Below are 16,561 nucleotides of genomic sequence, written 5' to 3' on the forward strand. Positions count from 1 at the left end.
ACATTAAGTACAGTAATGATTATATTTAAGACAGAAACTACTTTGAAACTACTTTGAATTTTTTTAATATTTAATTGCATTTCTTATTTAGTACCTTAATGACGTTAATATTTTACCCAAGTAGCAAAATCTGCTATAAATTTTGAACGATTTTGTTAGCACGACGTTATGATCTGCTTCTTCATTCAGTGTTCAAGTCTTCCAAAAGATTCTGCATGTTTACTACTGCTAAAACAATCTTACGTTAATTTGCTGACAGACTGTTTACAAATGCAGTTATGGAAAAAATCTGCTTCGAGATTGCTTAAATTTTGGAGCAATGTCTACAGTTTATTTTGTATGATAATGCACAAATTTCTGCTAACAGAATGCAAAAATGAATGTATTTTTATATGGGCGGATCCCGATAGCGCATGGGACCGATAGCACACCACCACTCATAGTGGCCGATGCCTAGAGTTTTTCCGTTGGTTGGGTTAGATAAGTCAAGATGATTGGTTGGTGGGCTATCGCACCGTGCGCTATCGGATCGCATCCTGTTGAAAATAAGACATCATTATTCAAGACAAATTAATGTTTTTTTTTAATTACAGATAGTACTGAAAATGAAAATAAATACTCGTCCGAAGAAGAAAAATTAGATGAAATTCGTAAGTTAGCATATATTTTATTTTAGGTTGTATGTAATGCAAATCATCAAGTACATTAAAGAAATAAATATATTTCTATAATGAATACGATAAAATTTTTTTAGAAAGAACATTACAAAAGGAATGTAATAAAGTTCCACTTAAAGAGTTACGTATAAGATTGTCAAGAATAGATAACTATAATAGTTTACATAAAACATTTAAGAAAAGTACAAATAAGAAAAAAAGCAACACAAGCGGAAAGTGCCCGTCCCTAATAAGAATGTAATCTGAACATACATAAAATTATATGTAAACAGAAGATTGAAGGTGAAAAAGCGGTAAAAACTTAATTTTCTTATAACATGAATTTTTTTTATTTCAAATATAATTGTTTTTTTTTCTTTACTTAAATTGTTTCAACATAAAATACATACGTAAAAATAGATATTTTAATTACTTTTCATTTATTTTTATAAAGAATCATTCCCTGCCTGGTTGCTACCACTTACAAAATTTCCTATATAATAATATATTATACAATTTCATATTACATTAAACGTTGCAAGTTTACAAATTTTGTAATATACTTAAATATATTTAACAAATTTTTTATGTTTGTGATTGTCTGTTTATTATTTCAAATTATATTTCTGTCACATATAAAAACGATATTTAATAATTTTACTTACAAAATTATATATTTTCTGTTACAGGTGATGAAGACATTTATGGTATCCCTTCAGACGATTATGGCGATATATTTTCGGATGAAAGTAATGAAAATATAAATATTCCGTATCATCCAGTGCAACAATTCAATGACATACGTACACCTGATTGCTGTTGTATTTGTTTAGTTGAAAAAGCAGATCATATATTTGTCTCGTGTGGCCATTTATGTTGTTGTTCAGATTGTATCTTGAAGTTGCAATCTAAAAAATGTCCTATTTGCAATACAAATTATACGTCATATTTAAAAGTAAGAATTCCATGAAAAAAGCAAACCAAATGAAATATTCAGTATTAATATTAGTAATTTTATAAGAGCTTTCAGACAAAGAATTTTAAAACTTATGTTTAGTAAGAATTTCTTTAATTATAAAAATATTTAGAATAATTAAAGTTATTAACATTAAATATCTTTAAATGTTTTTAAGAATTTAATAATTTTTTTTCCTAAGCGTTTACAAAAAAGCATCTCAAATTATTTTATATTTATCTAAGTTATGAGAAAAAAACCAAATTATCTGATAACAAATTACCTAAAATAACTATAATTATTTGTAAAGACTAACGTCATAATTTTTATTTTAAAAAAAAACTTATAAATCCAATATTTTATAAGGTAACTATATTAGAGATTACTTATATAGTTTCATATATATCTTACATTTTAATTTAAAAAATAGTCAATAATCATAAAGTACAAAACGTTTCAAATAATGTTAATTGTATAAGCATAAAGTTTTTTTTTAAAGAGTTTACAAATAATCTGTAATAGAGTTCAAGTTAGTTGTAATGACGCATTATGTGATAATTTTCATTTGTGAAACGTATTTTTAAATCTAACATGTTATAACATATTATATAGTCTTACACATACCTTATACTTTTATCCCAAAAAGTTTATAAAGTTAACATATTTACAAAATATATAAAAAAAAATTCGTTGTATAAGTATAAGAAACAATGATATGTATCAGAATATGTTATTACTTTAAGTTTCTTTACTCATTTTATAAATAAGTTTCAAAATAATAAATTCAATTTTAAAGCAATGTAATATCAATACTTTTTCTTAAAATACAAAAACATCACCTTGTCTATGCAAACTGGAAATTACTTTGAGGACTTTGAACCATGTAAGTTATATCTCCGAGATGCATCTTATACGACCTAAATTCCTTGGCAATTGGATAAAATAGCCCAGCTACCGACAGGTACACGAGCAACCACTTACAGCATACGAAGGGGAGCGAACTACAAGCTGCATACGGTGAATTGGAAGAGAATCGGGCTCCAACCTAACGTAGCCTAGCTGTGGTGGAGTTTCTGAATTCAGAAATGTGTAACTCAATTCACAAGTAAAATAAATGTATTTTGAATGTCGTTTAATAATAACGTTAAAATAAAATTATTATAACAAACAGCATTCAAAATAAAATTACCTTATTTATTAGTTGAATTACGCACTTCTTCATTCAGAGACACTCTGCAATGTTCAACGTATAACTTATATTATAATACATATCAAAATTATTAATTATAAATTAAATTATAATATAATAAACAATATTTTCATATTATCTATCTCTAAATCAATATTTTACTGCCTTTATTGGCAATGCAATATGTATTCTGATAGCATTAACTTTAAAAGATGAGTGTTAGAGGTCAAGAATATTTGTGAATTCTCTCTGAGAATTTAAAGTGTGTAACATAATGAATTAATAATTAATATAAGACAGTTTGAATCCCGTTAATTATAATAAAGTTATTACAATAAACTGCAGTCAAATTGAACTTACCTTACGTGTTGATTAATTAATTTACTCACTATTAAATATGAAAGCGAAGAAATGTAACCTCTAAGGCATAGCTTTTAAAATTAATCATAACACGAGCATTAGAAACACTTTCATATCTCCATTTAGTTCATTAAATTCTTGTTTTGAAGATCAATTCTTTAAAAATACATATTGCATTCACGATAGAAGAAGAAAAATAATGACTTAAGAGACAGATATGTTGAAGCGTTACACATTATGTTTTCTAGAAAAATGAGCAACATACGCATTTAAGGAAGAAAGAAAGATAATAACAGGTTTAATCACGCGCATTCGGCCTAATTAGCTTTATTTCATGACCAAATTTATGTATACTTCTATCATGACAGTTGGAAAATTTAAAGTATAGCATTTATACATGATGTATGATATCTCATTTTCAATATTTCCAATACACATGGATCACTAAAGCAACTAATTAGTAAACATGAAATAAATGTTTTATTGACTCTCACATTGATTTTATAATTTAAACATTCATTTCATTAATAAAACCCAGATAACAAAATGCGTGCGTAATGAGTTCACGGAGCGCGCATGCTGTGCGGATTATCCGCACGGTGTGAGCTCACGGCATCCGACAGATGCGTCATCATATGAGACTCATATCGGTCGCACGCGTGCGGTACTCATGCGTGCGAGCGATATGAGCCTCAAATGCGTTCTCCAAATGAGACTCATATTGTTCGCACGCATGCATATACGGCACTCAAAAATTCTAATCATTGTCCATTTTTTTCACGTACTTTTAATGCTTATTAACCCTAATTATTCGCGTGGTTTGTTTCTGATACCCTTACATTTATATATCAATGTTTATTCTTTTTTTATGATTTACAATTAAAGATTAATATTATTATATACAATCTTTAGTAAATTAGCATTAAAAGTATTAAAAGCATAAAAAGTACTAGAAAAAAATACGCAAGATTAGAAGTTCATATAGTATTTTGTAAATTTGTTAATTCAGTATAATATACGGGAGGGTCTTGTTTGACCACGTTGCAATTAACCACAGCCATTCACAGGTGCCTAGAATTTTTTTATTGTTCAAGTACTGTGAGTGGCTGCTGGTGATCAATGGCAACGTGGTCAAGAGAAAAATTAACATGTACACAATTATTTGATGTTAAAAATATATGAACAACACAAAATTTTATTTCAAAAGATATTATACAAACTTCTATCGTTTGCTTTTTATCGTTTTACTGTGTTTTACGAAATAGGCCCAAACGCAACAGTCTTGATTTTTTGAGTCAAGACCCAAGTTAAATAGTCAATAATTTAACACTGTCCTCATTCAGTATTATTCAGAGCTCGGTAAATCAGTTCATTTTAAAATCGCTATTAAAATGTATATTATATTCGGTAGAATAGATAAGTGAAATCGAGTCATTTATCCATGCCATCGTACATATATATGAAAAATAATTCGATCTTAGACTATGATGAGAGTCTCGTGGAACGTGGAAAACATACAGGTATTTCGCTTTTGTATTTACTACTTCGAGATGAGTGATATAATGGTGAGAATAATACAATCTGTCGTAAGTATCGAACCGTCCACACCTCTTCGAGAGGACTTATAAATAAAATATGCGAGGTCTGTCAACAATATATAAAATATAAAATCGTGCTTGCTCTCGTATTACTTGTGTTCGCTCCTGTTACACACTAACGTAGACGTACGAGACACTTTCCCTAGCAAACGTAATGTAAAGCAAACAACGCGAAATCGTCTATCGATCTATAGAAATCTCCGCTACTTCTGACTTCTGACTGACTTCGACTAGACGCGGGCACACTAAATCCAAATAAAAATAATAGTCGCAATGGAATATCATTCGACGAAAACAATCGCTTTTGTGCATTGATAACAACGAATCATTTCGAGCAACCTATGTCTATCAATATTCTTAAATCACAGTTAATTTAACAGGAATGGATATAATAATTAGCAGTAAAAATAATAATAAGCGATTCTCTGCTTAAAGCGCGATCCCACTTTAACCGCTATTGTCATTATTTTCTAGTATTACTTCCATAGACATTTAAAAATGTTGAGCATCATAAAAATGAGCGATAGTCTACACACAATATATTTACATTATCGTTTTCCACGTAATTTAAATAGCTGACAAAAATACAAAGTATCTTAATCATCATTTATCTACCTATAGCATCTTCATATAAAAGCACAAAAAAGGATACACCAAAAGCTACTATAAAATATATAAAACTGGGTAAAATTATATAAGAGCATAAATATTTCGTCCGATAAAATCGATATCACATTTTTGGCACAATATATATATATTATATGTGTATACGTATATATACGTACATTTGTATATTATACATGTATATAAGATAAAATATATATGTATACATATATACGTTTATAAGATATAATATATATGTATATATGTATGTATATATATTAGATGCTATGAGTCAAAATACATGTATTTTGCATTTTACATTTCTATACTTGTAGATATTTTCATGTATATAGTAGCTTTTAGAGTGCAGAGTATAACATGCAGACAATTACATTTAATATTAGATTAACTGTAAAGCGATAATATAAACGTATTCCATATGTGTAGACTCTATAACACAATATTAATATATAGGAATGACAGAGTAAATCTACCAATCAATATGCTCTTCCGCGAGTGTTTCTAAATTATATAAATAAACATAGAAGAGAATAGATCCAATTGGTTACGTGACTTTTATTCAAACTGTAATTACCGGTTTATTCAAGTAACCGTATAGAACCATTCTCCTCTAAAACTGAGCAACTGCGAACTAAATCACGAAATTATAAAATATAGAAGCTATAGCTTAACAAAATGCTAGATAAAAAAAAGAAAATATAAGGTACACTTTTTTAGGCTTTTTGAAAATAAAGATAAATAAGATTATGACGTATCCATGCTATCTTCAGAAGATTCGATGTCGGTATTAGATGCAACCTCAAACTCAACAATTTTTTGTTTTATTTTGTTGCCATATCGTTGCTTTATGGCTCGCAAAACCTCCTGCATTTCTGTTTTAAATTCAGACTTATTTTCAGGGCCTTTAAAAAGCGGGCATTTCTTTGCTGCAGCTGAAAAAAAGAATAAACTATGTATAGCATTAATCACATAAGTAAATCAATTTACTTATGTGAGCACAGTGAAGTATCATTGATATGTTATGCGTGCGTGTGTGTGTACGCGCGTATAAATGTAAATAATTTGAGAAATCTGGAAAGTTTAGTCTAGGAAAGAGGTATAAATTTATTATTAAATTGGTTTATCATTAAATCAATTCAGTAATAAATCAATTTAATGTCGTGATATTAGGTTTTTTTGTTCGATATAAAGCTGCATCTTAAGTACTGAAAATTTATTCAGTACGCATGCAATTGAGTGAACATGCAAAATGTATATAAAATCATTCATGAAATATCAACACAAAAATTCTGATGAACGTTCAAGGCCTCTCAAAGTTGTGTTTTCACATAAATAGTTTAACATATTGTTATAAACAATTATATATATATATCAACATTTACATTAAAATATCTTACTTAAAATATCTTACTATAATAAGGTAGACATTTTTGTGTCGCTAAACTTTTCAGTTCCAATCCCACCGAGCCACGTGAACTGATTAACCAATTCATCAGTCATAATGTGTTTTACAGAAGTATGTAAAAATTCTCTCAACTTCGCGCCTCCTAAAGATTGTAAATGATGACACTAAAACAAAATTAAGATGTATTATTTTAATTATATTATTTTTCAATACTATACTCAATTAATGTTCAAGTAACTGGCACATATTCATAGATTGCATGGTACATTATAATGAATTCATAAATTTACCAATTGGTTGCGTTCGTTTATTTTAGTCTCACTCTCAAGGTTATAAAAATCTTCCAATGATTTTAATGGAAAACCATCGAGAGGCTCATAAAACGTTTTAGAGATCTCGGTTGTATTCTCTGACAATTTTTTAAATGTCTCCTTCATCTGCACATTTATTGTTTCCTGTCCTTTTAATAGGGTTTCGTATTGAGTTTCCAGTATCCTACAAAATACAAATAAATAATTAGATGAAATATAAAATATTCCTTTTAAGTGTTGAATTGTCATAATGTAATTACAAATTTTCTTGCAAAGTATTGTATTTAATATTTTTATTTACGCGGTATGATAATAAAGTTTGGTGAATATTATGAGAAAATAAGCCACTAAATTAATATATAAATAACCTTTATTATCCTTTAATTTAATTCCCCTTAAAGATAATATACGACCAATAAGCTCTAGCCGTGTTGAAAACGGGAGTCTCATATATTGACATAAGAAACTCATAAACTCTAAGACAAAAACCTTATATGATTATTATTCAACCTATAAGATTACATGGTTTTTGTCCTACAATATATGGAATAATAAGACATTTCTGCAGTTGTTAATAAGTTAATTTTGAAATTTATTTTCATACGAAAGAGTCAATTTATTTGATAATAAATACAGTTACTCACGTAAATTTTTCAAGTATTTTGTGACAGTTAATGCACTTGCTGCCATCAATGTGCGTACGATGATGAGAGGAAGGGCCATATGTCTCGATGATTTCTACTGAATTTAGCACATTCGTGCCATTATCTTTTTCTGGCAACGTACTGTTAGCAGTAACAGGAAAAAATGATGTTTTATTTTTTATATTGTAATTATTACTTAGAGATGTCAACAAAACTACATTGGGAGAATTTTCATCATTAGCAGTTACTTCATATCTGAAAATAACAAAATATATTAACATATTTTTAAAGTATATTAACATAATGAATTTAATAACATATTTTAAAGTTTATTAACATATACTTACAAATTTTCATCTATATCAATCGGATTAGTGTTCAATGTGCTTTCAAGATTTTTATTCTCCGACTCATTAATAGATATTTGCTCATCCTTGGACTTCAATTCTTTTACAAAAAGGCGTAGTCGATCCAATTCTGCTTTCATATTTTTTTCCTTTAATTTCTTTTTTTGTTTAGCTGTGTCGTCAGAAGAAGTGGTCATTATTCGTTTTGGACGCATCTACTCTACCACTACTGGTAAATGTTTTTAAAGTTTTCTTTTTTTCTAATGTTTGATTCATGCTTGAAGTTCGAATTCCAAAAATCGTGACAACGTTCAATGATCTGCAATGACTTATATTTCACCAAATTAATGTTTATTGTTTTCTTGAAAATGTTGTTTGTTTTATTAAGTTTGCATAGTAAAATGAATTTTTTTCTGTTTTAAGCATAAATATTACTCCGAATGTTTATTGGGACACTTTTGTACCACTGTACTTGTTAATTATTAGAGCAGACAGTATAATTTTATAACTTTCAATAAATAATATTTTTGCAAAATATTTAATATTAGGGTAATACTAATGATGTAAAGAGAGATACGCCGATCCATTCATCTGCAATAATGCGTTCTTCCTGACCTTCCTCGCCGCTCCACTTCGGCATCCTATACATCTTTCCTTTTACATCATTTAAATTGATTGCCTTGACTACAGTTGATAAATTAGAGCAATGATACACTCCTACAAAACCGGATGTTACCCCAACGTCATACACATTTATTTGTGTACGAAATTTTTGTATAACAAGCAAAGTATTCCCTTCAATTTGCACAATGTTCTTGATTATGCAGATTTCTGAATTGTTAAGTATACAACAATTGTCACGCATGGAAGTTGAAAAAGTTAGATTTCCAACTTGTAGCTTTTTAAATTGCTGGCAAAGTCGAGCGGGAATATTTTCTGTTAGAGGACCATCTGCATGAATTTTGGAGACACAAATTTTAATTCTGTTTTCAACGGGTGCAACAACAAAGTCATTCAATTCGGATATTCTTTTGTAATATTGTTGGAGAGCTAAGTGCGGCTTTCTAATAAATTTGCGAAATTGAGGCATATTATTCTCGTAGCAAAATGCACTAAACGTGTCTGTAACGACGAGAAATGCGCATCGCGCACACACATGCGGATGCAATACGTGCATCACATCGAATAGGCGACGGTCGGATGACGCGGCATAACAAAGCAGCAAAAAAGGGACATAAATAAACAAAAAAGCGAAGCTTGGACGGGTTCGAATCTTTCCGGGTCGCACGCGGTTATCACCCAGCCATAAACATCGTCTAGACGATGCGGCGCCGATATTACAATTGCAGGGCGATTGTAAATAATTGTCCTGTGACAATATCGGCGTCACTAGTCCTGGGACCGTCGGCAATCGTTCGTCGGCCGATCGTCTTTATTCGCTGCGCTTGGAAACCGAACATCCGAATCGCCCAATCGGGCGAGGATTTCGGAAATCGGAACCAAGTGGGGTGAGAACGTGGCGATTCCTGAATTAATAAATAAGGGTCTGGAAGGCTCTCCGTTACCCTTTTTTAAACCGACTTCGTCGCGGTAGCAACCAAGTTTCGCTCTCCCTGCCGTGCTTCCGCGAGCTCGCCTATTCGAGATAACCAAGCGAAGAGTCGTACCTCTAATACGAACTCGGGGCGAAATACGCTCCCGAGCCGATAACAAAGGGCGATCGTCGCATGACGTCGTAGCCCTCTCGCTCAGCGAGAATACTTGGACCGCGCAACTGTCGTTAACGTGATAGTGTAACGCGATAATATTAGTAGAAGAAACGCACTGTAAGTGGTAACTCTCAAACAAATAAATAAACGAAAACACAGTGACGAAAATTAAGTTTTTCCCACTGAACAGTGTCTAAAGAACCCAATTGCTTAACGTCAGCTACCACGTGTAAAAGGCCATGCACATTGTATGAACAATACTGCTCTCCGTACATCTGCTCACACATATTGACGTAGATTTCCAAAGCTTTTTGGCAATACATGTACATTTCATCTTCTATATTTTCAGAGCTCAAAATGCGCATCACACAATGTAGTAAAATAAAATGACTATAATATTCTTCACCAAAAACATTTTGTAGGACAGCCGGAGCAGTATATAATAGCAGTTGTCTGAATTCGGTAGCCTCAAAGTGATAATACATACTTAATTTATTCGGGCGGCGATTGAATTCAGTGGGACAATATGATTTCAGTTCTGTCATTCTTGAATCAAGAATATCCAACTTCCTTTTGCTTAATTTTTGATGCCCATACTTTCCTTGAATATGAGTATGAAGAACTTTCTTAACATTTCCTATGTATACTAATGCGTTTGAGCCGAGCATTGCAGGAAAAACGGCCACAATACGAGCAAAGACACGAAAAAGTGATGTTGCTGCACGACAACGCTCGGCCACATGTTGCTCAGGTCGTTAAAACCTATCTGGAAATATTGAAATGGGACGTCTTACCTCATCCGCCGTATTCTCCTGACATCGCCCCTTCAGATTACCATTGTTCCGATCAATGGCGCATGGCCTGGCTGAGCAGCACTTCCATTATTACGAAGAGGCCAAAAACTGGGTCGATTCGTGGATCGCCGCAAAAGACGAGCAGTTTTTTCGACGCGGGATTCGTATGCTGCCCGAAAGGTGGGAAAAAGTAGTGGCCAGCGATGGACAATACTTTCAAGAATAAGTATGTAACCATTTTTCAACAATCAATCCTCAAATTTTGACAAAAAACGGCGGTTTTCAATTTGTACTCCTAATATATAACTCATTTCTTGCAAATGATACAATTTCTGATAAGTCAGTATCATTTATATTAGCTACAATGATTTCATTTTCGAAACCGAAATTAATTATTAATAAATTTTTTAAAGTTGAAGGGATTTTTAAATTCAAAGCTGTTTCAGCTTGCGTAAAAAAATCTTCTGAACAGGTCGATTGCTGCGAATCCTTAAGTTCTTTTGCAAAATCGTCGGTATCTATTATCTATAAAATATACATTTTTAAGATAATAGTTTAGTATAATTTATGTACCTATACATATGGTTACATACACATTTTATTTTAATAGTAAAAATGATACCATAGACCAGAGCTCGGCAAGAAATGCACATTTCGCCCGATTTTCAGTTGACTCCGCCTAGCGCTCGTCCCTTATCTCGACGTCCTGCGCGCAGCCAACGAGCCGCGCGAGGCTTAGGACCGTGTCACCTCGCGACTCGCGACCGTATCGTGTCACCGGTCACCGGACCTCGAATACATATTTTTAATAGAGTTGAGCAAAAATTCACAACCTGTGAATTAGTCACTGATAATAAAAATTCACGTTCACGACCTGTGAACAAATATGAAAATTCACTGTGAATAGTGTGAATGAGACTTTTGGCTTTCCGCACTGTCGGGTAGTCATCAAATTAAAAAATTATACATTAAAATGCGCAATTAAAGATTATTTGCAATGCAAAGTACAAATTAGAATCTAAGATTTATTAAATAAAAGTTTTATTTTACGTTTTTTATAATATATAATATATATTATAATATATAATATATAAGATTTATTAAATAAAAGTTTTAGTTTAAGTTTTTTATAATATATAATATATATTATAAAAAACGTAAACTAAAACTTTTATTTAATAAATCTTAGATTCTAATTTGTACTTTGCATTGCAAATAATCTTTAATTGCGCATTTTAATGTATAACTTTTTAATTTGGTGACTACCCGACAGTGCGGAAAGCCAAAAATTTCATTCACACTATCCACAGTGAATTTTCATATTTGTTCACAGGTCGTGAACGTGAATTTTTATTATTAGTGACTAATTCACAGGTAGTGAATTTTTGCTCAACTCTATTAAAAATATGTATTCGAGGTCCGGTGACCGGTGACACGGTACGGTCGCGAGTCGCGAGGTGACACGGTCCTGAGCCTCGCGCGGCTCGTTGGCTGCGCGCGGGACGTCGAGGTAAGGGACGAGCGCTAGGCGGAGTCAACTGAAAATCGGGCGAAATGTGCATTTCTTGCCGAGCTCTGCCATAGACTATAGTTTGTTAAATACAATAATATATCATTTGTGTTGTTCTTAAAAATGTATTGCTAAAAATAATTTTAACACTAAGTTGCGTCCTCGATTGCTTCGTATGACAAGTGATAAGTTGTGAGACTAGAAGAAAATTTATAAACTTAAATTTAAAAATAAATGTTTATTTACTACTGAATGAAGATTGAATTCTAATAGACTTGATAAAAAAACATAATTGTATAAAATTATAAAGAAATACGTAAGGTTACATTTTTGGTTAGAAAATAAAACCCTAAATTAATTGCATTTAACATATATAACACTGCAAGCTCTTTCTAATGTTCTGAAAATACGAACCTTTTTATGCAACAGCAATGCAACCAGTATGTAAATAATAGTGGAATAAGTATAAAGTTGGAATCAAAAATCTAGTATTGCGTCTGATGGTTGCATCAGCAATCTTGCACAAATTTTTGTAATGGACAAACGTGTCCGCACACGACATGGATTATATAGAATCCGCACCCCAAACAGATTCTATAATAGTCTAAATGTAAATCTTGTATCAGTGTCGCAAGATTATAATCTAACAGGTAACCGAGGAGACCGTTAAAGACACGATTGCGAATCGAGCGATTTAGGTTAGGATTCGGCACGTTCAGTCGATAATTCAGTCGATTTTTCAGTCGATATTTGGCACACAAGATAATGAAATAAAAGGAAAGTATCATTATAAACTGAAATCTGTATTCAATTTCTTTAAAATTGATAATAATATTAATTAATACCTAATAAAATTTAATAATATATAATAAATATCTATTAATGCCCATCTAATAATACATAGTAATGCCCACTAATGCCCACTAATGCCCACTAATGGCTACCAATGTCCACTAATGCCTACTAATTCCTACTAATTCTTAAGTAATGCCCAATAATGTCTCAATCCTGCCAAAAATGTGCGATTAAAACCGATTAAAACGGAATCCTTTTTAATCGGTTTTAAGCATGTTTTAATCGATTCAATCCACGAGCGGATTAAAAAATAATCGGTTTTAATTCTATACAAATCGTAATTGATTTTAATATCGCTTTCGCGAATTATTTCTAATCCGAAATAATTACATTCTAATCCATACTGTTGTCAATCCAAATACATTTGAATAATCGAACGGATATATAATCCAAAATAATCCGCTTAATGCACATTTCTATCAAAGGTTTAAATTTAATCATTGGTTAACTTGTAGGATGCTGGCAACTCCGAAATTTAAGCATTTCTACTATATTATATGCAATAATTATATTAGAAATTTTGACATTGTCATTCTGTAAATTAACCAACAATTAAATTTCAACCACGTTAGTATACCTGGACACAAATTGTAGATTTTTTAAATAAAAAAAAGTTGTTTATTACAATAATATTTCTTATTAATAATTTTAACTATATTGAGGTTTGCATAACATTTGCATTAACATTTTTTTAAATAAAATGTACAATAACATTTTTTTATAAACAGCATTGTATTTATTACCATATTATTGAATCTCATCTACATTCGGAGGTTTGCATAAATATCTAGAATATCCTACATCTACATGAATAATCTTGCTTTTTACATCATTTATTGGAACTATTGAGCTATGTACATAATCTTCTGATTCTATCTTATCCATGTACGATACATGTACGAACGGTTTGTTGGAACTGATTGTAATTTTTGATATTTGAATGTGACAGTTATTATTTAAGAGAATGATGTGTAATATTTGTCCATATTCACCTGAATGCAACTGAACCATTGTATCGCTCGTCCTTCGTGCTTTACGATATTTTTGACTGTGAAATACGACACCTTTAACGATACACTTTTTATACGCTTTATACATCCCATCATCGCATTTTACTCGATAACATTTGCCAATTAAGACAACATTGTTTTCTTCATACGTGCCGGGATTGACAAATGTTTATATTGAAATAAATTTATGCAGTATTCACGCACGCCAGATATATCAGAATAATCTATGTTATTCGTTAGAAAGAGCAATATCTCCAAGGACTTTTTTGACATTTGTTGGTCAATTCCGTTCGGACCAATCATACATTGTTTCAATTTGTATATATTGCTCTCAAAAGGAAATGTTAAAGATGACCACAAAGGACCCGTTTTCTTTACAGATTGTACTATATGCAATAAAGCGTGCACATTAAAAGTCATCTTTTGTTGTCCATAATATAATTCGAAATAGCCAACAAACTTCAACAAGTTATGTTCACATTGTTTTAGTTCAGTTGCAGTTATATATTCAGTTATATATTCAGTTATATATTCAGTTTGTAATAATACGTACATACTATTTATAAGTAAAGAATAATGTGTGAATGCATCCTGATTTAAAATGCCCTTAAGGCATGGCAAACTATAATATAATAACCATGATTTTTCCGCTGATGCTTTCCATTTTGCGCGATCATGTAAAGATTCTGGAAGTTTATGAATATCTTGTGTCGGTTTAATTAAACTCAAATATTGGTTAACAATACGAGGTGTGTTAAAAAAATACCGGGAATTTTCGTTTTTTGAAAAAAAATATTTATTTATTCGTCTACATTAATGTTGTCGCCTTCAAAATAGTCACCATTAGATATTATGCACTTATGCCAGCGCTTCTTCCAATCCCCGAAACACTTCTCAAACACGATCTTTGGGATAGCTCTTTCAGCGATGCGCTTTTAATGTCATCTATGCTTGTAAAACGACGGCCCTTTAAGGTCCTCTTTATTTTTGGAAATTGGAAAAAGTCACACGGAGCCATGTCTGGCGAATATGGAGGCTGGGGCATCATTACAGTATTGTTTTTGGCCAAAAATTCACGAACAAGCAATGAAGTGTGAGCAGGTGCATTATCGTAGTGCAAAAGCCATGAATTGTTTTTCCATAAATTCGGGCGTTTTTTTCAGCGACTTCTCTGATTGTGATTCGGCGATTGTTCATAACCATTTCTTTCACTTTTCGACGTTTTCATCGGTTCTTGATGTGCTGGGGCGTCCTTGGCGTTCGTCATCTTCAACGTCTTCACGGCCATCTTGGAAACGATTATACCACTCGTAAACTCTTGTTTTACTCATAGCAGACTCACCATAGGCCTTTGTTAACATTTCACACACTTTGTTACATTTTATGTTATTTTTTACGCAAAATTTGTGTTGGGTATTTATAATGAGTTTCGAAGTTACTCATGAGTTGTGATTACTATAAGTAGAATTTATTTTCTTTGCTTTCATTGCCAAGCGTGCTATGCTTAAGTTTCCCGCGCCCTCTAGTCTTCGCTCACACACAGGCCCGTCATCTTCGCGGCTCTCCGGTAGCCTTCGTTCGCGCTCGGCTCTCGAGACGCTCTCTCTGCAAGAAGCCGTCCGACAGATCGGATCGTTTTACGCCGGCTGTGAGTAATCTCTCGATTGAGATGTAAGTGCTCGTTCTAGTGTGCTCAATTAATAAAGAAAAACTAAGAGAACATCAGTCTCTCGGCCACGTTTATTGTGACGGCCCATTTATCCCGCAAGCCAACGTGGAGCGCATCTACGGCGCAACCTACAATTTGATACAAATTCTTTGATCCATTTTTTTTCAGAAACGAAAATCGCCGAGCTCATAAAAATACGTGTAACCTTAGCGGCTGCCAGAGACAAAGTAAACAATGAATACAGCTCAACATTTCAGCATACTTCAAGGGTATGTATACCAACATAAACAAAAAAAAAATTTGACTGTCGGACTCTCCAAACTCGCGAAATTTAAAAATTCCCGTTACTTTTTGAACACACCTCGTATTCCGGTCAGCTTTATTTAACTTAAAACACGACTTAGGTTCTGAAGTATACTGACTCCAAATATATTTGCTTACACCACAGAGAATACCATGCATGTATTCGTAAGCAAATGACCAAACCATGTCAATTTGTGGAATTTGAGATACTGAGATATCACCTAGTACGCCCATTTCACTATTTTTATTTAAATCACGCACAACTTGAACATTCTTTTGGTGACTGTCAGCAGTCCGTAACGGTGGATCATTTTCACGTACGGGATATCTTATTCCGTGTATTTCTGAAATGTATTCTCCGGGATGGTAGCACCAACTGCAACCATATCTTCCGTTAAATTGCACTCTATTTTGCATAATTGGACGGCAAACGGAATCAACGGAACACACTAAAGGACAAAATTTCACACGAATCTTTTCATTATTAGGACCACGAACACTAATACCGGTGTTATAAAGATGAGAAATTTGATCATTGAAATTAAAAAAATATAAGTTTAATAATTTGCTGTTCGGTTCGTGAGTACACATTAGTAACCCGGCTAAAATAACATATTTAAAT

The 16,561-nt window shown here is 32.0% G+C and overlaps 1 protein-coding gene across 2 annotated transcripts; it reads right to left on the bottom strand.

Annotated features, from left to right (window-relative positions):
* Positions 1-5,701: 5,701 nt before the first annotated feature.
* LOC113003989 lies at positions 5,702-8,607 on the bottom strand. 2 transcript variants are annotated; one of them, XM_039447264.1, is made up of 5 exons: positions 8,090-8,607; positions 7,743-7,997; positions 7,078-7,282; positions 6,794-6,951; positions 5,702-6,314 (listed from the first exon to the last, which is right to left on the bottom strand). In XM_039447264.1, the coding sequence occupies exons 1-5, from the start codon at positions 8,302-8,304 to the stop codon at positions 6,287-6,289; spliced, it is 861 nt and encodes a 286-aa protein (XP_039303198.1). In that variant the 5' UTR covers positions 8,305-8,607; the 3' UTR covers positions 5,702-6,286. The 2 variants fall into 2 exon arrangements, with proteins under 2 accessions (XP_039303198.1, XP_039303199.1); XM_039447265.1 differs by lacking the exon at positions 5,702-6,314 and having other exon boundaries at positions 6,800-6,929.
* Between the last annotated feature and the right edge of the window lie 7,954 nt (positions 8,608-16,561).

The sequence above is a fragment of the Solenopsis invicta genome, chromosome 3 (assembly GCF_016802725.1).
Source record: "Solenopsis invicta isolate M01_SB chromosome 3, UNIL_Sinv_3.0, whole genome shotgun sequence".
In the NCBI taxonomy this organism is placed as follows: domain Eukaryota; kingdom Metazoa; phylum Arthropoda; class Insecta; order Hymenoptera; family Formicidae; genus Solenopsis; species Solenopsis invicta.